This window comes from Gopherus evgoodei, chromosome 7 (genome assembly GCF_007399415.2).
Source record: "Gopherus evgoodei ecotype Sinaloan lineage chromosome 7, rGopEvg1_v1.p, whole genome shotgun sequence".
Taxonomy (NCBI): Eukaryota; Metazoa; Chordata; order Testudines; family Testudinidae; genus Gopherus; species Gopherus evgoodei.
In genome coordinates, this window is record NC_044328.1 from 19,985,805 (window position 1) to 20,008,873 (window position 23,069).

The following is a 23,069-nucleotide window of genomic DNA, read 5'->3' on the forward strand; positions in this document are numbered from 1 at the left end:
TGTAGGGTGTGAATACCGAGGTGTATTTGGTCACAAATACATTAATATAATACTGTACTCTTTGCAGTAGAGACTTCTGCTGGAGCTGATTTAAAATCTTCATTTTTCTGCAAAGGTTAAATAGTATAAGGAAATCACCTTCATGTTGCCTCTTTGTTCAGTCAGATGTGCTGACGTTAGGGACTAAAATAAAATGTTTATTGCATTTTAGTCCTGTTAACCCTTCATCATCAAGAGGTTTGTTTACTAAATTTGTTACAGGTACATTTGTGCAAAACCAGAGAAGCCAATGAGATTGCACAGCTGGTACGGAGAGTGTAATTTGTTCTGTAGAATCTTTATTACTGATGGTGATAAAAAAGAGGGAGTGAGAGATAGAGAAGGGTTTAGGACTCAGAACCCAGGATGGACATGCATAATTGACAGTCGAGAAAAAATTAAAAACCAGCACTGGTTTACGTCTCAACTTTTCAGAGCAGTACTATAAGAGAAATAAGCTGGGCCAGTGAGCTTACCTCTCACAAGATGAACAGTTCTATAGGTACCAATCCAATCAACCATCTAAGCACATGCTTAACTTTAATCACATTTAATCCATTGGTTTCAAGTCAATGGAATTACTTCCTAATTTGTGTTTAGGCATATGTCTTGATAGGTTTGAGGCCTAAAATTGCATTCCTCTCAAATACCTAGATGTTAGTGACTTTGGGGTGATGTACAGCTTTCAGGGACCTCTGTGTCTTTGCTGCCCAACTTGTTGCTCTTTGGCACTACATTAGTTACAGCTACAACATTTTCTATTTATTTTTGGTAAAATGTTGCCATGCCAAAAAAAACAAAAAAAAAATCAAACTTACTAACCTCTGCCATTCTCTTTTATCTTTCAGACTCGACGACAACTGGTAATTATCTCTTTTTTACATTTTTTTTCCACTTTATTTCTCTTTCCCAGTGCTTCCTAATCCAATAAACAACAGCATTACTGCTCCCAACAGGGGTACCAGATGCAGGAGTTATGGGCAGATATAAGCTGGTGTAAAGAGAGAAGGCAGAGCCTGTTGCACTATGCATTACACTGAGGGCCAGAGGAGAGTGGCTCTCATACATATCAGAAAAAGAGCCAGGGACAATAGTAAGAAAGAAATGAATGAATTGACGGGCATTATCTATACTGAAGAGTTTGAAGGCCCCCAATGGTTAAAAATAGATGACAAGATTTTAAACTACTCTGATAATTTCTGCAAACTTGCATTACTTGTGGATCAGATTTCTGAAGGCTGACTGTTACTCTAGCAAAGTAAAATGGCACAGCAAGCGCCATAAGAAACATGAGACTTCATGACAGAGTAGTTCTTGCAGCTGTAAGCATCGCTGATCCTTCAGAGTATAGGGCCAAATGACTATGATTGTCTAGTAGCTATATTACCACAGCACTTATAGCCCTGGGCCCCATTGTGCTGGGTACTGTACAAACACACACAAAGAAGCATTTTACCCCCAAAAAATATTTTTCTTTGTGTAGATTTTTGACTATTACAAACAGAGCTGGGCCCAAGTTCAATTTCCTTTCTGCCTTGAGTCTCCCATGATTCAGGAGCATGCCCAGGCCACCAAGCTTTGGGATGTCCTGATACAGAGTTTTCTCAGTCTCTCCTGTTCCAGCTGTTCTAGTTTGTATAAATAATTACATAGTCATTGGAGCAGGGACTTTGAATTTGGATCTCCCATGCCCTAAGTGAATGTCTGAACCTCCAGCCTATAGAGTCGTTCTTACACTTTGCCCCTCTCTCAATAACCATTCATTGTCATTCATGGTGGTGATTCAGAGAGTCATTCATAAACTATTTGCCAAAAATCTTTTGCCCAGCTTTAATTATAAATATCCCTCTTCCTAGCAAAAGAAATATAGTCCTAGGACCAATTTCTTTCGGGAGCCACATGACACATGAATGAAATTCAAACATTTAAGTAAATGTCTTCTCATGTTACTGAGAGATGTCATTGAAAATGTGAAACAGCCCCTAGTACAAAGGAGTCTGGTCTATGATGGGCTCCTAGGTGTTACAGCAACACAAATAAAAAAAATACTAATTAATCCACATGAATATTCCTTTGAATAGTCCTATTGACTTATATAGGACTAGTTAACCGAGGAAAATTATTTTTGGAAATGTAGGGTTGGAAGGGACCTTGAGAAGCCATCTAGTTTTTCCCTCTGTGCTAAGGCCAGAATTATAGCAAGAACATTCCTGATAGATGTTCGTCATCTGTTCATAAAAACCTCCAAAGGTGGGTATTCACATATATGCATCCCAAAAGGTTAACATTCGTCTTTCTTAACTCTGTTTTTTCCTTCTTCTTCTTTTAAATAAGTGTCTTCAGTACAGTAACCAGAGGAAATGCAGACAGCTAGCTTTTTATCAGCATTGTGAATTATGCAATTGGTTAGAAATATAGTTATGTGTTATTTGCAAGATGAGTGCCTGCTTTGTATTCTCTAGTGTCATGATTATCTAGCCAGTCATCTTTCCCCATCCATCTATCTACTTACTACATTCTAATTTTCATCCTCTCTCTCTCTCTCTCCATCTATTTTCTCCCTCATTCAGTTATGCTGTTAATTTGGTTTTGATTTTATTGGCATTATCTTGAATTTGGCACATTACTCTAAAAGCCTCTCTCTCACTATTAAAGATGTTGTCAATTTATGTATTGTTCTCCTTTTGTATTTATAGCTCCTACTACTACTTCAACATGGTGGCCTTCAGGTAATTCATAATTCTTTTACTTCTTTATTTCTATATTCTATTTTTCTCAATTATCTCATTTTAATACACAAATAATTCCCATATAAATGTCACCAGATTCCTTGGAAAATAAGTATGGCATGGTGATAAAACCTCTGTATTTTTTGCAGGCTGTCTTCAGGCTGATGGCAATACATTTTTTTTGAATATCACCTTTTTCTTTCTTTTGGCAGCCAGCACTTCTAAATAGGGATACAGTAGTACCGTAGCAGTTTATTTAGGTATTTATACTTTGAAGTAAGCACTTAGGCCCCAATCCTGCAAACACATATGTATGTGCTTAACTTGGCTGTCGTGACTGGTCCCAATGGCCTCAATGAAACTATTCCTGTCAGCAGAATTAAGCATGTGTGTATGTTTGCAGAAACGGGGATCTACAGCTTGGTGGTACATGAATACATTCAATATGGGAATTAATGAGACTATAAACAGGGTAGAATCACTTTCAGAGCAGAACTGTGCTAGAAGAGAAATAAACTGGGTCCAGTGAGCTTACTAACTGAACTCCATCCAGCCTTTTCTCTTACTCGCCAATTTTTTTTAAATTACTACCTTCCCTCTCTGTCTCTCATTTTTCCCATCTATACACTGAGGACAATAATACTTACCTTTTTGGTACTTGCTTTGAGAGGTAGTGATGAAAAATGCTACAGAAGAGCTTGGTGGTGTTATCATTATCATAATTTTCATGACAGAAGTAACTTGACCTGCACCTTCAAATGCTTGTGATCAAAAGATGCATCAATTGCAGTGAAAACTTTCTATGAATCACTTATTGGTCAAAGTGTGCATGGATAGGAGTGAGGTCAAAAGTTCCACTGTCTCCTTCACCCAGAAGTTAGTGATTTGTGGGGGCTGTGCTGCTTTAAGGAACCCACTGTGTCTGTGTTACCCTACTCGTTGCTCTTTGGCACCAAGTTAACTACAATTACACTGGTTTCTTTATATTTTTGGTAAAACATTACAATATCCAAAGCAAAACAAAAAAATCACCAACCCTGTCCTTGTCTTTTATCCTTCAGGCTCGATGATACCTGGTCATTGTTTCTTTTTAGCATTTTTTGTTTAGATTTCTTTGTTTTTCAATGTTTGTCAATCCAATGAACAGCACCTAGAGTACCCAGTTTCAGCACCTATAGCATCAGGTTCAGGAGTCACTGGCAGAACTAAGTTGTACTGCACAATTGGTGTAAAGAGAGATGGTGGAGCCTATTGCATTATGCATTCTACCCTGCTAGCCAGACAGGAGTGGCTGTGAGAGATACCAGCAAATAGAACTGACTAATGTGCTAATAACAATTTCCTTGAATCTGTTTTAGGGCTGGCATTGAGACTGGTGAATTCATCTAGCAGATGTGAAGGTCGTGTTGAAATTTATTATCAAGGATCATGGGGAACAGTCTGTGATGATTCCTGGGATCTCTATGATGCAGATGTTGTGTGCAGGCAGCTTGGCTGTGGACATGGTGTTGCAGCAAAGACCAGTGCCTGTTATGGTCAAGGCTCGGGAAATATTGTCCTGGATGATGTGGGTTGTAGAGGATCGGAATACCGTCTATGGGACTGTCCTCATTCAGGATGGCTCTCTCATAACTGTGCTCACTCAGAAGATGCTGGTGTCATCTGTTCAGGTAAACACCAAGAGTTTGCAGGTTTCTTGCAGGTAAATAACTGGCAAAGAATTTGCTTTTGAACATGTCTAAGATGTTTGTGAAAGTCACATCAGAGAGGTTTCAAAATATGAAACAGAGTTTTTGGAACTGAATCCTATACTAAAAGGGCCACTTTCCTACTTCCTCAAACATTAGTTCCCTGCTTCAGCCAGCCAGTTAGTTCCCTGGTGAATGTGATTGTGCAAGCATAGAATAAAGAGATTTAAAAACATGAAACAAACAAAACAAAACAAAAATCAAACAAACGAAAGATGGTCAAGTAGTTAAGTCATCTCTCTGAAGTTCCAAAGGGCACGCTCCACGTCCATGGGTTAGTTTTCAGTTCTGTTAACTTCATTTCCTTTGAGTGTAGGATGGTTCCGTTGGGATAGGGCATGGAAATGGGGCGGGAGGGGGAAGATGTAGAGTTTATTCCTGATTCTGCCATACCACTTAGCTTCTCAATGCCTCAGTCATCCAATAAGTAAAGTAGGGATAAAGAGACTTACTTAGCTTCATGAAGCACTCAGAGATCCTGAGATGAAAAGACCTATTTAAGTACTAAACTTTTTGTAGTTATGAAAGGTAAATTCATTTGGAATTTCTTCATTGACATCGGTGAGGGTCAAGCACATTTTACTATACTTTATGATTTACCCTTAACAAGATTTCACAAACATGGTGCTTTCAAAGTTCTGCTCTACTTGTTTTGAAACATAACATCTTCCAGGAAAGTCATGCAGCTTCTGATGTCATTTGCTCAAATTTTATAAGGATATCCAGGCAAATAACAGATATTTTGATTCATTAGCAATTTCAGAAAGTTGGGAAAAAATCATTTAGGGTCAGACCAAAAGCCAAAGAAGTTTCAATGAGCCCCAAAGTGGCATGGCACAGGGAGTTAAAATATCTGATTTTTGTTCGCAGCTTTTTGACTTTCTTCCTGTGTGTCCCAAGTCATATTATGCCTTGGTTTCCCCATCTGTAAAAATGGGCATAAAGATACTTTACTTCTGTGTAAACTAGTTTGAGATCCATACATGAACAGCACTATATAAATATAAAGTATTATTATTATCAATCTGAGTTAATTTTATATTTTGCAGATTCTCTGTATAAAAATATTATTTTTATTTTCCATTTTCCCCTGGAGATTCTTATACATCAGGGTCAGAGCTTCTTCCCATTTTTGCTAGTTTCCTAAAATTCTTCTATCCTCCTGCCAGCTAATGAAGACTGCATAGTTAGGCTTATGAAAGCAAACCTCAGTCTGACAACAACATCCTTGAGAAGTCATGTGAAGTAATATGAAGTTGGCAACCTTACTGATCACACTGACTGCAAAGCTGTGCTTTCTAATCAGGCGAAATTGAACACCCTTGCCCTGCCCCCTGCTTCACCCCTTCCATGAGGACCTGCACCTTCTCAGAAGCCCCCTCTCACTCCATCCCCCCTCCCTCTGTCACTTGCTTCCCCCAACCCTCACTCACTCATTTTCACCAGGCTGAGGCAGAGGGTTGGGATGTAGGAGGGGGTGAGGTCTCTGCCTGGGGCTGCAGGCTCTGGAGTGGGGCCAGAAATGAGGGGTTCAGCATGCAGGAGGGGGCTCTGGGCTGGGGGGTAGTGCTGAGATATTCAGAATGTGGGAGGGGGCTGAGGCAGGGGGTTAGAGTGCAGATGTTGAAGGCTCTGGCTGGGGGTGCGGGCTCTGGGGTGGGGCCGGGGATGAGGGGTTTGGAGTGCAAGAGGGGGCTCTGGGCTAGGGGGTGTGGCTGAGGGGTTTGGAGTGTGTGAGGGGGGCTCCTGGCTGACCCAGAGGGTTGGGGGTTGGGAGGGAGTACAGGCTATGGGCTTGGGGTATGGGCTCTGGGGTGGGGCCAGAAATGAGGGGTTCAAGGTGTGGGAGGGGGCTTCAGGCTAGGGCAGAGGGTTGGGGCAAGGCTGCCCAGAGGAGTGGGGCAGTGGGGCAATTTTGCCTCAGGCCCCGCAGGGGCCCCCAAAAGAATATATTATTCTACAGTATTGCAACTTTTTTGTATGGAAGGGGCCCCTGAAACTACTTTGCCCTGGGCCCCCTGAATCCTCTGGGCAGCCCTGGGTTGGGGTGCAAGGGGATGAGGACTCCCGCTAGTGGTGCAGACTGTGGGGTAGGGCCAAGGATCAGGGGGTTGGGGTGTAGGGAGGGGGTCCAGGCTGGGGCATAGGGTTGGTGCATGGGAGGCGGTTTGGGGTGCAGGCTCCAGGTAGCACTTACCTCAGGCAGCTCCTGAGAAGCAGTCAGCATGTTCCTCCAGCTCCTAGGTATAGGGAAGACCCCAGGGGCTCTGCATGCTGCCACCCCCTTCAGGTGCTGCCCCCACAGCTCCCATTGTCCACGGTTCCCAGCCGATGGGAGCTGCAGAGCCAGCACTTGGGGTGGGGGGCAGCGCGCGGAGCCCCCATGGCTTCCCCTATGCCCAGGAGCTGGAGGGATAGGCCGGCTACTTCTCAGGAGCCATAGGGAGCTGCCAGCCCGCACCAATCAGACTTTTAATGAGCCACCAAGGTCCCTTTTCGACTGAGTGTTCTGGTGGAAAGACAGACACCTGGCAACCTACTGATCAGGAAAGGGTCATGTTGAACATCAGTTCAGCTCGTTGTGAGCAAATTATATACTTAGGCTTCTCCACACTTCCGCAGCATTGCTCTGTAGAAAGTAGAGGTCTTAGAGTTCCCCTGCTTGGTCTTTCTGTGGTATCTCACTTGTGCTGTGGTTCCACTGTGCTTAGGGCTTTTTGCACGCATGAGGCATGGATTTGGTATGAGATGATATTAGACACATAGAGTTTCCTCATCCCTAAATATAGTTGACTTGAATGTGGTTCTAAGTGAGTTCAATAACTTAGAAAAGGTATCAACTAATTAACAAAAACAATATTTAACAGGCAGTCTAGTCCTTTTTAGATGCGGTTTCATACATGTTTAACAAATAAGGCCTGTCAGATAAGAATTACTTAATACATCATAGACCTGATGGTTGTGCTAAATCAGCATAGTTCCACCTGCTGTGCTAAAACAATATTGCTTTTCCCAATAATAAGCGTTTTTAAGTTTTAACACAATAAGGTTACTGTGTCTCCATGATGCTGCAAGGAAGGCAAAAAAATCCCACTGGACCTTTTGCCAGTTTGGTCCAACAAACAAAAATTATTTTCTGAACCCATAACAGGTGATCAATCAGACCCACAGCATACAAATAACACAACACATACTAAGGGGAGGCTGGAGCAAGAGGCTTTTAGAAAAGATTGGGTAAGCTTAATAGGTATGGGGGGAGGGGCACAAGAGCCAACCAGCTAGCCCATTGCCTCATCTCCATCCAATGGGAACAGTGACGGACCCCAGGGGATAGCCCCCCTTTCCCAGCCACACACACTGTCTCAAGCCAGCCCTCTACCCGCACCTCCTGGATGCTGCCTCCCCTCTGGTCACTCAATGTTATTTTCCCCATTGATTGAGGAGAGGGAGCATTCACATTATCTGAGGGTTTGGCCCCATATTTGTATGGGTAACTTCACACTCTGTTTACATTTGGAACACACAAATCCCCTCATTTTTCCTTAACCATTTATGCATTACTGTAAAACTTGCCCATTTAACTGGAATTGCTTATACTGTCTACTGTCAAGGAAGAAATAAAAATGGATAACATAGAAAGAATGACAACCCTAAATAAATAGTTCATCCCACCAGGTTCATAAAATATATATTCTCTATGCTAACCAGAGTATCTGAGACAAATTTACTGGTAATTGTTCTTACCGCATTGAAAAGAGTAACAAGAAGCATTAAATCCTGTATTTTGGTAATTGCCATTGCTTGAAAACAGAACAGTCATTCTGTTTAAATAGGATATATATGTGTGATAGCCACCAGCACAAATTCTTCACAGTAAAGTAGATATGTATGGCTGTCGCCAGATTTTAATAAAAGCGCAAAGACAGCTGCTGTGCTCCGCCAGTCTGTGGAGGGAAAGTTAGACTGTATTAATAATATATCCTTTTGGCTGTCAGTCAAAACACTTCTTTGAAAGTGCCTCAGACACTGTTGGCCTTCAGTCTACACTAGCCCGACCTCTCATTGCATACGTGCCAGTTGCTAGCATTTTTGCATGCATGCAGGTAAACACTTGCCTACCACATTTGCTACATTCTTGGCACACTGGACTGTTTGTGCAGGCAGAAGTGACAGCTTACAGAGAGACAAGTAGAACCTATGTTTTGGAAATGTAGCCCTTAGTGGTAACTACGCTACTGTACAGATAATGGCAACAAAAATGATTAGGGGTATCGATCACCAGGGATATAAAATTTTTATGGTGCAGGTGCTGAAAGCCATTGAACCAAACTGTAAATCCTGTATATCATGGAAACCATTTCAAGACGGGGGTGCAGCAGCACCTCTTGTTCCGGCACCTACATCAATCAGCTTCCATATGAGGATAGATTAAAAAGACTGGGACTGTTCAACTTAGAAAGGAGACGACCAAGGGAGGATATGGTAGGGGTCTTTACAATCATGATTGACGTGGAGGAAGTGAATAGGGAATGTTAGTTACCCCTTTACATAGCACAAGAACCATGGGTAACCCAATGAAATTAATAGGCAGTAGGTTTAAAATTAACAGAAGGAAGTACTTCTTTATATAATGCATGGTCAACCTATGGAACTCATTGCCAGAGGATGTTGTGAAGGCAACTGGGTTAAAAAAATCAGATAAATTAATGGAGAATAGGTCCATCAATGGCTATTAGCCATTGGTCAGGGAACAACTCCATGCTCCAGGTGCCCCTAAACCTTCAACTGCCAGAAATTGGGACTGGAGGACAGGGATGGATCATTCTACATTGCTCTGTTCTGTTCATTTCATCTGAAGCATGTGGCAATGGCCACTGTTAGAAGACAGGATATTGGCCTAAATGGACGATTGGTCTGACCTAGTATGACTGTTCTTATGAGATCCAGGCTCAAGTCCCTGCTCTGCCTTGGAGCAGACTTGAACCTGGGTTTCCCCACACCAGGTGAGTGCTCCAACCACTAGGCTGTAGAGTCTCTTTCTTCCTAGCTAGGGAACTGGATGGAATCACTTTTCAGAGGAGAGCTGTACTATAAGCTGCCTGTGAATTTATTAACTGAGTTCAATCTAGCCTTTTCACTTACTCACCAGAAATTTTTTAAAAAGTACTTTACCTCTCTCTTCCATCTGTAAAATGGGGATAAGAATACTTACTTTTTTTTGTAAAGTGCTTTGAGACCTAATGATGAAAAGTGCTACATAAGCACTTGGTGATGTCATCATTATTACTTTCATGACAGATTTAACTTGACCTGTACCTTCAAATGTTTGCTATAAAAAGGTGCATCAATTGCAGTGAAATCTTTCTGTGAATCACTTATTGGTCAAATGCTACCTTATTTATATAATTCGACCATGGTGGCTTGTCTTAATTCATTAGAATATAGCATAAATTGCAAGTGAAAATGAGCTTTGTGGTGTCATCCCCTTTATGTACACATCAGAAAAGCACCAATACAATCTTCTGTCCTGGCTCTCTTTCTTTAAACAGAACTCTTAGTTGCAGTGCAGGGAGTGCCTGCCCACAATGAACTTTGCTCAAGTCTCTTTTTTAAGAGTCCCTTACTTCAGTGAGCATCAGATTAATAGATATAAAATTATTAGAAATATGAATAAGCCCATATGTATTTTTATGGTTTGTATAGCCCACTCTAATCCTTGGGAATAACCTCAGCATCATTTAGATGGCCTGATGTGAAATTCATTGGTGCATAGAACTGACAGTTAATATCCTTAGAACATGTCTGAATATTAAGGATTTCCTCACAAGATTGAATATATTGATGGCACCAATCCAGCCAAGCACCTCCGCACATGCTTAACTTTGATCACATTTTGGTTACAAGTCAGTGGAGTTACTTCCTCGCTTACATTTAAGCACTGTTTTCTATATATTTTTGGTAAAACATAGCCATGTTAAAAAAAAATCAAAATCACTAACTTCTGTCTTTCTCTTTTATCTTTCAGATGCACTAACACATGGTAATTGTCTCTTTTCAATATTTTTTGTTTACATAGCTTTCTCTTTCCCAGTGTTTGCCAATCCAATAAACAGCAGTATTACTGCTCCCAAACAGGGGCACCAGGGAGTGGTGCTGGAACAATGTGTATGGTGGGGGTGCTGAGAGCCATTAAACCAAACTATAAACCCTGTATATGATGGAAGCCACTTCAAGCCAGGGGCTGCAGCCGCACCCTGAGCACCTCTAGTTCAGCATCTACAGTTCCAGGTTCCGGAGTCACTGGCAAAACTAAGTTGTACCACACGGTGTAAACTAAAGAGAGATGATGGAGCCTCTTGCACTAGGCATTCTACCCTGCTGGCCAAAGGGGAGTGGCTGTGAGCGATAAAAGCGAAAGAGACAGGGAAAACTGAAAGAGAAATGGCTGAATTGATGGGTTTTATATATGTTGAGGAGTTTGAGCGCCCCCTACTGATTTAAAAAATAGATTACAAGATTTTAAAGTACCCTCACAGTTTCTACAAACCTGCACTACTCTTGGATCAAATTTTTGAAGGCTGATCGTTATTCTAGAATATATATATATATATAATAAAGAAAAACTATTTTCTAGAAATCTTTTGCTCAGCTCTAATTATAAATATCCCTCTTCTTAACAAAAATAAAATACATTCCTAGGATGAATTTCTTTCAGGAGCCAACGGACGCACAAAAGAAAATAAAACATTTTAGCCAACATCTCATGGTACTGAGAAATGTCATTTAAAATGTTAAACAGGGCCTAGCAGAAAGGAGTCCTGGTCTATGACTGGGGGTCTTAGGTGCTACAACAGTACAAAAGCCCCAGTAATAATTAATCCACATGAATATTCACTTGAATACTCATATTGCTTTAAATGGGACTATTGAGGATAAGAGAATTATTTTGGAGAATGTAGGGCTGGAAGGGGCTTCGAGAGGCAATCTAGACTATACCCTCTGCACTAAGGCAAGATTAAGTATACCTAGACCATTCCTGAGAGAGATCCATCTAATCCATTCCTCAAAGCCTCCAAGAGTAGGGATTCAGTGCATGCATGTTTACATGATTGGGTCCTAAACGTAATCATTGTATTTCTTAACACTCTTGTTTCCTTCCTCTTCTTCATTGCAGTAATTATATGCAGACAGCTAACTTTTGATCAGCTTTGTGAATTAGACAACTGGATAGAAATATAGTTCTGTGTTATTTGCACAATGGGTGCCTGCTTTGTATTGTTTAGTATCATGATTTGCCTGCCAGCCCGCCTGCCATCTCTTTCCCCATCTCTCCATCCACTGACCTGCTTATCCCTTTCTAATTTTCATCCATTCTTTCTCTCTCTTCTGTCCTCATTCAATTATACTGTCAATTTAGTTTTGATTTTATTGGCATTTTCTTGGATATGGCGCATTATTCAAAAACTATATATGTCTCTATTAAAGATGTTGCCCATTTAAATATTGTTCTTCTTTTGTATTAATAGTTTCTACTACTATTCCAACATGGCTGCCTTCAACAGGTAATTCAGAATTATTTTACTTCTTTATTTGTATGTTGTAGTCTTCTCTATTCCCTGATTATAATACACAAATTATTCACATATTAATGGCACCAGATTCCTTGGACAGGAAAATAAGTACAGCATGATGATAAATCTTAGTCCTTTTTGCAAGCTGTCTTCAGGCTGATGGCAATACATTTTTCGAATATCAACTTTTTCTTTCTTTTGGCAACTAGCATTTCTAAATAGGGATAGAGTAGTACAGTACGATACTATATTTAGGAATTTTTACTTTAAAGGAAACACTTAAGCCGCAATAATGCAAACACTTATGTATGTGCTTAACTTGGCTAATGTGAATGATTCCAATGGCTTCAATGAAACTCTTTGTCAGTTGAAATAAGCATGTACATGAATGTTTTCAGACTGGGGCAATAGGTAAATCAAATAAAACAGACCTCTTAATGGTTTCACGCCCTCTTGAACTCACTCTTCAAAGTTCTTTTCAACTTTCCCTTACGGTACTTGTTGACTATCAGTCTCGTGCCAGTATTTAGCCTTAGATGGAGTTTACCACCAACTTTGGGCTGCATTCCCAAGCAACCTGACTCCAAGACCACCTGGTCCCGGCGCTCTGGGGGCTACTACCAGCCTCACACTGTCCATAGGCTGTGCTCCTATCAGGAGGACTTGGGCCCCCAAGAGCAGCACCGGGACAAATAAAACAGTTACCGGTCAACAAATACATGCCATTAAACTCAGTTTCTGTGTGCTTCACAGGAGGAAAAATAAAAATCCAATATTTTTTTCTGTGCGTCGCTCAACAAGATAATGAAATTCCTTGCTGTTTTTCGCTTTTTTGTATAAGCAGGGCAAAGGTTGTGCCCCTAGCCTCTGTTTGCCAGAAGCTCAAATAGGCGACCAGGAATGGATCACTTGATGATTACTTGTTCTGTTCATTCCCCCTGGGGCACCTGGCATTGGCCACTGTCGGAAGACAGGATACTAGGCTAGATGGACCTTTGGTCTGACCCAGTTTGGCCGTTCTTAAGCCGTGTGTCAATTAAAGCTCTGCATTAAGTAAAAATTGTTACATTCCAATGTTGGCTGTAGACGATATTTTCATTCAGACTGTAATTTTTGTTCCCAGTGCACCAGGTGCTTCTTCAAAAAGTTACTTCCAATCTGAATTAAGAACATAACATTATTGGAGAAAAAAAGCATAATCTTTCTCCCCTGAACATTTTCTTTGGCCCATATTTTCTGTCTCCAATTATATACATTTAGGGCTTAATCTTGAGAGGTGCTGAGTGTTAAATGAAACTGAGTGGGCTCCACAGCGCTCAGGATTAGATTCTGATCACAGAACACCTCATTGAAGTTATAGGAAGCTTTCCTTTAACTTCAGCAGGTTTTGGCATCGACTGATAAATCATATACAAATATATGCAAAAGTATATATAAATGACTCATATGTATTTTCTTTTCTTACAGTTTATTCTTCAGCAAAATATACTTGTGGTGGTATCCTTCAGTATTCATCTGGGACATTTCAAAGCCCGTTTTATCCTGGGAATTATCCAAACAATGCAGATTGTGTGTGGGAAATAGAAGCAGTGAGCAATTTCCGTGTGACACTTTCATTTAGTGTTATAGAGTAAGTAAGGCACTAATTTCCAAGGCAATTCATGGGTTCAAAATCATGGAATTTTGAAATTGGTACCCTCTCCATTTCAAGGACATTTCTTAACAGGGTTTAACACTTGTAAATGACCAGTAAACCTAAAATGAAAATTGTATGAATATAATAGTATTTGTGGTTATTTGTTCAATCCTGGTTGGTATCATATAAGAAGCAAAATGAAGACAATCTGTCACAAATACCTGGCAGACTGATGGGTTTAATTTGAGATTTAGTGGTGACTAGTTAAACAGGAGTTCACAAAATAGTTTACAAAATGTTCGTGTTTATTCCCCAGGACAGAAGGTGGTACATGCCAGTATGATTATATTGAGATCTATGATGGGCCACTCCATACCTCTCCTTTACTGGGGAAAATTTGTCATGGTTCCTATCTCACATATACATCGTCCTCAAACTTGATGACAGTTCGATTTCACAGTGACTTGAGTGTCACAAACAGAGGGTTCCATGCTGCTTATTACACCTTTCCAGCAGATCAGAATACTAGTAAGTTCATGTTTAATACAGAACTTCACTTTTCAGCAGACAAGCCTAGTTACTGATTTTATTTCCTAAATAACTATTTATTAATGTTGTTGAACCACTTCAGTATAGCAAGCACTCACTGTCATCTTTCATACTGCGGGATTATCAACCTATTACTTTCAGTTTTATATTTAAACAAAATCAATGTTTGTTATTATCAAAGTAATTATTTTTAGACATTTTCTTTGATATTCAGCCTCCATTAACTTTTTCTTTACATCATCTCATTACTCTTACTTATGGCACCTTGTACGACCTAAGCGTTCATTCTCTCTGGGTTTGATCCTAGTCCTGATGCAGGCAAAACTCTCATTGCAAGCACTCCTCTTTATATAGCAGAAGTGAATTTTATGTCCTCTCCCCAACTCATTAGTTATTTATTTGAGCTCAATGCCTGTTGAGCACTTTGCTGGTACATGTTTAGTATTAGAATTATTTATATTTAGAATCATTCCCTCCACTTCCTTTTGCATTTTTGAGGCTCTTCCTTGAATTCCCTGCAATTTGTCCATGTCTTCAGCAGCAGAGGTGCCCACAAATGAACTAGAACACGTTTCACAGCCATACAAAGCACTCATTCAGGCAAGACTCCTATTGTTTTCAAAGTGAACTTTGCCCACGTAAGGACCACAGGATCCAGTCCCCAAGCAGTGACTATCACTTTGATGTTATTCAGCCTCTGCACATGTAGCTCCAAACCCCATATGGCTCATGTAAGGCCATACATGCAAACCCTTGTTTCGGCAACCCTTGATCATATTGAATAGAACATAACTGGTTAATTCCATTGGCTGATCAGTATAATTCAAGATAGCAAAATCTGGTGCATTAATTGCTGTCAACAAACACACCAATTTATCTTTACTTTACTGTTACCTTTGTCTTCACCTTCTATTGCATTTTAGATCATTCTCTCCCAAAAGTACTGAAACACTTTATTTTATTTGCTTAATAATGGCCCTGGTAACATTGTTCTTAATTTTACTCAAGCAAAATTCAAAACCAACTTCAATAGGACTTTTACTTAACTGCCGCATTTTTTCTACTATGGTAACTGTGATTTATCGATGAGACTGTCACTGATCACAGGAGGAGAAGTTATAATTTGCAGATTTTCATAGTAATAATAATCCTCAGCCAAAACCCACAGGCCCCTGGTCATTCAGTATTTAAGACGTAAGATAGTAAAATCATGTGGTTTGGCTTATGAACCCCTTCCCCTCTCCCAACCTACACACAGAGTAGATAACAGCATATGTATAGATTGCAACATTTAATTATGATTGTATGCCTGTACATACTAATAATGTATGTTTTATCCACCCACTAGCTCTTCTGTGCTTGCCAGAATACATGCATGCAGTTATTAGGAGATCGTATCTCCACTCACATGGCTACGATGCATGGGATGTCAGCTTGAATGACCCTTACTGTAGACCAATCATTACATCAAACTATGTTATATTCAACATCCCATACAATCGCTGTGGCACAAGACGAGAGGTATGAAGTTGAATATTTAGCAACCTGTGTAAGTAGGTCTGTGCAAACTGCAGAATGTATTTTAAAAAGGGTCATGAACAGAAACCTGCTGTGGTTCACAGGTGTTACAAATGAACCAACGACTGCAGGTTCAGATTCATTGAATGCTCCCACACCTGTCCTCCCCCTGCCTGCAAGGAACACATCACTTATTGTAGATTGACTTTATGGGGAATATTGGGGGACAGGGAAGATAGGTGAGCAACCTTAACCCCTGTTCATAGACTTTTTTCTAGCATGAGCTGATGTTCATGAATAGTAATAATACTTGGCACTTACATAAGCCACAGTTCAGTAAGGTACCAATTTAAAGCATTCACTTCTATAGAACTTTAGATTAACCACAATTCTAAGTACCTTGCTGAATCAGGACCTTTGTGTATTACATAGTCAAAGCTTTGCATAAATGTAAACTAACTTGGCTGTGTTTGGATTCAAAGAAAATATTTTTTACATCTCAATGTAATCACTATATTATACAGCCAACAAAGCTTTTTAAAATTGGTCATTTCTATTCATAAGTCACACTTCTTTTCAAAATACTGAAACAACACTTTTAAAATGTGTGTTATTCTATGGGCATACCAAAAGTTTAGTAAGAATAATGGTACACCTCTACCATTATATAACGTGACGCAATATAATACAAATTCTGACATAACGCGGTAAAGCAGTGCTCAGGTGGGCGGGCGGGCGGGGGGGGGTAAGTCTGTGCACTCTGGCTGATTAAAGCAAGTTTGCTGTAACTTGGTTTCACCTATAACTCAGTAAGATTTTTTGGTTCCCGAGGACAGCATTATATCGGGGTAGAGGTATAATTGTGACCTCAGGCAAAAGCGTGACTACATTAGATAATTGTGTATTTAATGTGTCAAACAGGGAAACAACAACACTATCATCTATTCCAACTTGATCAAAGCAATCTCTTCTGGTTACATAATCAAAAGGCAAAAAGATCTTCACTTGCATATCAATTGCAAAATGCTCCAAAATAGATGGATTGAAATAATGTATGTGGCTGAGGATGTTACTGAAGTCAATGAAACTCAGTATGGCAGATACAACGTGACCATTTCATTTTATGAATCACCATCCTTCTCAAGACCAGTGTATGACTCTCCATACTACGTTGACTTGAACCAGAATTTATTCCTTCAAGCTTCAATTCACAGCTCTGACCCAAATCTGGTGTTGTTTTTGGACACATGTGTTGCATCACCTGATCCCAATGATTTTACAACAGTAACCTATGACATTATCAGGAGTGGGTAAGGACTTTTCCAGTGATGGTTTTCAATGAAACTGTGCATGGAGTACTGTATCTGTTTTGTTTATGCAATAATTTGAACGGGGACAGTGTGAAGTAATTCCAGTTTTCCTTGCCACTAAACTATTTTTAAAAATTTTTTTTGGCAAATCCTGGCAAAAAATGAGAAGTCAATAGAAATGACAGTTAGACGATATAACTCTGCATCAGTGATTCCATTCAAGGATGTAACATAGTAGCTAAAGAGGTAAATTCAGTTCTGATGTAAACAGGTATAACCCCAACCTCCTCTGATGTCAGTGGATTTTCACCTGCCCACATCAAGATTGAGTTCAGCCCCAATTAGTTTGTCTATAGAATTCAACTGTATTTTTAAAATATTCTGCTCCATTTTTAAAGAAAAAAAATCATTCTTTTTCAGTCCTAGGTTTTTTTTTGTAGCATACTGGAAATGTTATTTCAAATTACTGTAATTCAAAGTTTGGTTCAAATGACTGAAGTTTAATGTTTGATTTTTCCTACTTTTCTGTATTTTTCCTGCTTTTTAAAATCTTTTCAGTTTCTTTTCATGAGTATTCTGTGTTTTGCAAGTGACACTTAAGAATTTTAATGTCCCAGAATTGTTCATCTGGCTTAGTTTAAACCATTTATTGTGGAAAAGTCAGATAAAAGAATTATAGAAAAATTAGATTCTTAGGTCTGGTAAGAAAATAAAAATAACTGATCTCATTCAGAATAGCGATTCCTGTGTTTCTAAGCTTTACCCGCTAGAATTTCAGTAGAGTTCTCCAGTGTTAGACTCTACAACTTTCTGGATATGAAAGTACAAGTCTTTCATGAGCAAGTCCCATTGTCAATTAATATGACTCTATTTATTGGTGCAATCCTAATTATATATAAATAATGGGGAATAAGAGTAAAATTTCAAAATAATTCAGCAAGGGTAGCATTAGAGTGGCAGGACATACAGAAATTAAGTTTTAAAGACGCCATCTGCATGATAGTTTAAACCCCCTATCTATTGCAGGAGATGAAAATTAGATATTCAAAACAGCCCTTTTAAGAAATGATCTGATAAAAAAAATCATACAGCGAAGAGATAGCCAAATCTTTTAAACCTCATATTTGTTTAAATTAAAACCCAAAAGGAAATAAATTTTTCCATATCTACATTCAAACATATCTTAACCATCTGTAGGTGAGAGAAGTGTTGGCATGAATATAAAACATAGTTACACATGCAGTCTTAATCTCAGTTTATACAAGTTTAATACCTTGTGATGTTTCTTATGCTTATGAGTTTATTAAAATGTGTATAAAATACATTGATGATATGACAAGTCTGCAGATTATTCTGAGATAATAGCTATGTATTAACAGATAAGTTGAGTTCCTTTTCATGTTGGTTAAATTGAACCAGAATGCACTGGCATGGAATTTTGGCACTTACTATGGTGAGTCAGTGCTGACAGGAAAGTGAAACATACTAGAATCTTGTTCTGTGAAGCTCCTCTGCAGCTGACTTATTAGAGATTAGGGTCATTGGAAACATTGACTTTCTTGCTTCTTGCATCCAAAGCAGAAATCAGAGGATTGAGAGTGAGTTGGATAAGATGGCACAGAATGGAAGAAGGAATTTATCATCCTTATTATTCATATCCAGTAGCACCTAGAGAACCCAATCAGACATCGGGGCCCCACTGTGCTAGGTGCTGTATAACCATTTAGTAAGGAGCCGGAGCCTGCCCTTCAGAGTAGAGCTGGTAGGAAAAATTGTGACTAAACTTTTTCCTGTCAAAAAAACAGCTGTTCAAAGCTGAATAGTTTCATGGAGATGTATCCGTTCTGACAGAAATGTCATTGGGAAGGCTTTCTCAGGTGAGACAAAGAGAGAGACCTAGGCCAAGTGGTTAGGTTGCCTGGGCTGTGGGAGACCCAGGTCCAAGTCCCTGTTCTGAATCAGGCAGAGCAGGGACTTGACTCTGGGTCTCTTATCTCCTGTGTAACAGCCCTGGCTATTCTGCATTTGGACTCTCTCTCTCTCATGGTTTTTTCATGAAAAATGAGATTTCAAATTTTTTTATCTTTGGAACAAAAACAAATTTCAAAATTGTGTGTGAAATGGAATTGTTGTTTTCTGGCCAGCTTCACTTAAGAGCTTAAATCTTGGTTACATTTTCCTGTTAATCATAAAAATAAGCCCCATTTGCTTCAGCTCTTCTACAGGGGTCACAGACATTGCAGTCTGGAGATATTAATAAGCAGCCTTGGGCTCTTTTCAGTTATTAGTTGCCAGGACATCTCCAGGGGACCTCTTTGCAACTTGTCTGTTCTGGGCCCTGATCCTACAAAGACTTATGCACAAGCTTAACTTCAAGCATCCAATTCAGTAAAACTACTCACACTCTTGCATGTATGTAAATACCTTGCTGAGTTAGAAAAAATATTGTATATTTTGCTTTTAGACAAGTGTCTGCCACTATTTTAACCTCTTTCATTTTCTATTACTATAATTATATATTTTCTCCCTTTTTGTTGTCAATGCATTTTTAATTTTTATCTTTGCATGTAGGGCGTGCTTGATGCCTGTGATTTGTTTCTGTGTGTATGCATGAAGATGAATTGTATTTTATTTGTTTATTTTAGGTGTGTTAGAGATCCTACCTATCGTGTATACTATTCACCCTACGCCTCCACCTTACGCTTCAAATTTAATGCCTTCAAGTTTATTAACAAACATACATCAGTTTACCTGAAGTTTAAAATGGTGGTGTGCAGGGTATATGATTATTCTTCCCGATGCTACCAAGGCTGCACACCCAGGTCCAAGAGAGATACAAGCTCTTACCAAGAAGAAGTGGATGTTGTTGTTGGGCCTATTCAGCTTCGGAAAGATGGCACTAAGAACAGGAATGCTGGTAAATTTTAAATAACCTTCTCTTTTGTTTAGTGTAAGTGTGGCTCACACTGAGAATGCTCAAACTGCAAAGAATAGGGCAGACAATCCCCCAAAGTTGTGGTTTATTCCTATAATTAGATTCACCAAGCCAATAACAAAACGGCTTCTGTACTACCTACAAAGAAGCTAAACTACAGTTTCTTTTACGCAATCCAGCATTTGGCTCCCACCTGGTGAGCTAAGTCTATATAGTGAGAGTTACTTTAAACCTTATTCACCACAAAATTCTACCAGCCCCAAGAGACTGGACACCATTACCTACCATGTCAATGAATATTTCAGATCTGACCCAAATAAATGCTTACAGCCAATTCTTATTAACTAAAGTAAGGTTTATTAAAGAAAATAAAGTGACTGTGGTTAAAGATCATTATACATACAGATATGAGTAAAGTTCTTAGGTCAATTTCATAACAGAGATGGTGAGGCTGCTGGTTTGTGAAAGTACTTCTAGAATCAGTTCAATGGGTTTTAGTCCAATAGGCAGTCCATGTGTAGAGTTTGTTCAAATTCTTCTGAGAATTTGCAGGGATAGTTCAGGGTACACCTGGAGACCTCAGTATGATGACCTGAACTTCCCCTGACAAAGTTTAAGCATTTCTGAGATAAAATGAGATCAGGCCCAAAGCTGCTTTTATGTTCTCTAGCAAGTTGATAGCATTTTGACAGCAGACATCACAGCAGGCTAGAGTGAACAGATGTCTCGATTTTATAGGGACAGTACCGATTTTTGGGTCTTTTTCTTATAAAGGTTCCTATTACCCCCCGCCCCCTGTCCCAATTTTTCACATTTGCTGTCTGGTCACCCTAGCAGGGGCCTTCCCAGATGAAGAATGGACAGTGCATATTGTTGCTTTGAAGCTAAACTTCTATTTCTTACGTATACACATATAAACTAGTTGCATTGATTAGCATAAGGCAATTGCCCATTCAAACGGTTCATAGGTAGTTTATTATAAACATCAAAGAGAAATAAAGACAATGATATTATTATACCACAAGTTTCTTTTAATATCCCCTTTTGATCTCTGAATCAATTGAATATATAATGAAGCATTACAGATAGCAACTGAAGTTCAGCATTTACAAGCTAATTAGATCACATTGTTAAAATTTCTAATAAGATATAGGTAAACACAGACAAATACAATTGCTATCTGATTCTAATTCTTTAACAATACAGATTTACATTTTAAGAAGTCTGGCCTATTTAACCTTTGTTAACTATCTTCAAGGAATGGCCCTGTTTACCATTTCAATACTTTTCTAAAATGACCTTAAAGATTGATTTTGGATCACTCAGCCTGCTGGTTGCTTAACCCTTGCTGGCTTATTGTCACAATAAGGTTCTGTAGATCACTTTCCATTTCATTTTACAAATTCTTACTTCTGATTTCGCAGTGCAGCATGCTTTTACTGCTTTAGCAACAACTCCCTTATAAACATCAGGGACTTGTTTATTGACTAAGATCATCTACAAATTTGTTCCTTACTTAACACATTTCAAACCCATCATTTTAATCTGCCCAGCTTAAAAATGCTAATTGAATCAATTCTTCAGGAAGAAAGATGAGATGCAGTCCATTTCCTTCTAGCCTCATTGATTTAATTATCCACAAACTGTTCAAGAGCTGTGGTTGTCATGTCTCACATTGAATATCTCTAGTAAAGTGAAACCTCAACCTTCCCTGAAAAACTACTCCATTCCCTACCTAGCTCCTGTCCTAGTTATGATGTTTTCTTAATATTGAACCTAAAACATCCTTGCTGGGGGTTCAGTTCATGAAATAGTCTTTACTAATATAAAGATGGATTGATGTGTCTAGAATATCTTGTATAAAATAGAGTGAAATTGATTTATTTCTTGACCTGATCTAGAACATAACTTTGTAATTCAAGTTGTCTTTGTCCTGGTATCTTCGGCAATAACTAGAGCAGAGAACAAAATGAAACCAAAACTCTCTCTCTTAATTCACAGAGCTGGACTATTCTGAACATCAGGAAGATGTGGATTCCCGTGGTTCACTTACTGCTACTGACGATCATTCCCAGGCTCCATTTATTGTTACGGGTGTGGTGTTTGCAGCTGTTATTTTCACTCTTGTTGGGTTTATTTTGAAAAATAAACTGAAGAGACCGATTCCATATGAGATAATGTGAGACACTAAAGACACCAGCATCAGGGCATTTATGTAATGATTCAATTTTTAGCATTTGCACTAAATAACTTGTATATGACAAATCATGCTTTAAAGAGAAAGTATGAAAACCTTACTGTAATGATACTACCATCTGAGTTCTGGTAAATTCAGGCTAGAGTTGGGCCTGAGGTTAAAACCCCACCTCCAAATAACATGAGAAGCTAGGAGAAGTTTGAATCCAGATCCCAACTCTCTGACTTGCAGCCATGTCCATGGACTTGAACTCCAGCCCCATATCTGGCCCACTAGCTCCCTCCCCCTCAATCTAGAACTAGATTTTGCAGCTCAGGACTATCTCTAGCCTAGATAGGCTAAAAACTGGGTTCAATTCCTGTTCCACCACAAACATCTTGTGTGATCATGGGTGAGTCACAGTCTCTCTGGGCCTCAGTTACCCATCTGTAAAATGGAGATATCAGCACTTTCCTACCTCACAGGATATTACAGGGAATGGGGCCATACAAGTACTTAAGATAGATGGAGAGTACTTTGTTTTGACAACTTTATACATAATAAAGGGCAATCTGACATTTTTATGTTTACCTTTTATGCCTACCCTAGGACATTTCAGTCATTTCTGATCATCAAGATATTTAGATTCTTATGCATGTTTTCTTCCTCATAATCCTCCTCTCTAGACCAGTGCTTCTAACATCTCGAATAGTCTGATGTGGAAATTATGGTGAGGAGTCAAATGATAGATGGTGCAAATTTGTAGGATGGGATGGTTTCTAGTCTGAATGAATCTCTTATGTAAACGCAGCAATTTAAAATCAGAAACGTGTTTACAAAGCGATATTTCTATTTGTG

General features: G+C 39.3%; 1 protein-coding gene across 1 annotated transcript in view; it reads left to right on the forward strand.

Annotated features, from left to right (window-relative positions):
- Positions 1–22,393, forward strand: part of CUZD1 (CUB and zona pellucida like domains 1) — a 60,646-nt gene extending 38,253 nt beyond the window's left edge. Inside the window, exons 2-11 of the mRNA XM_030568865.1 lie at positions 2,736–2,768; positions 4,127–4,438; positions 10,542–10,556; positions 12,043–12,078; positions 13,555–13,717; positions 14,040–14,251; positions 15,621–15,793; positions 16,712–17,100; positions 19,746–20,017; positions 22,037–22,393. Coding sequence (XP_030424725.1) covers positions 2,736–2,768; positions 4,127–4,438; positions 10,542–10,556; positions 12,043–12,078; positions 13,555–13,717; positions 14,040–14,251; positions 15,621–15,793; positions 16,712–17,100; positions 19,746–20,017; positions 22,037–22,218 — 1,787 coding nt within the window. The 3' untranslated portion in view covers positions 22,219–22,393. The remainder of the gene's footprint in view (positions 1–2,735; positions 2,769–4,126; positions 4,439–10,541; positions 10,557–12,042; positions 12,079–13,554; positions 13,718–14,039; positions 14,252–15,620; positions 15,794–16,711; positions 17,101–19,745; positions 20,018–22,036) is intronic.
- The last annotated feature ends 676 nt before the right edge of the window (positions 22,394–23,069 follow it).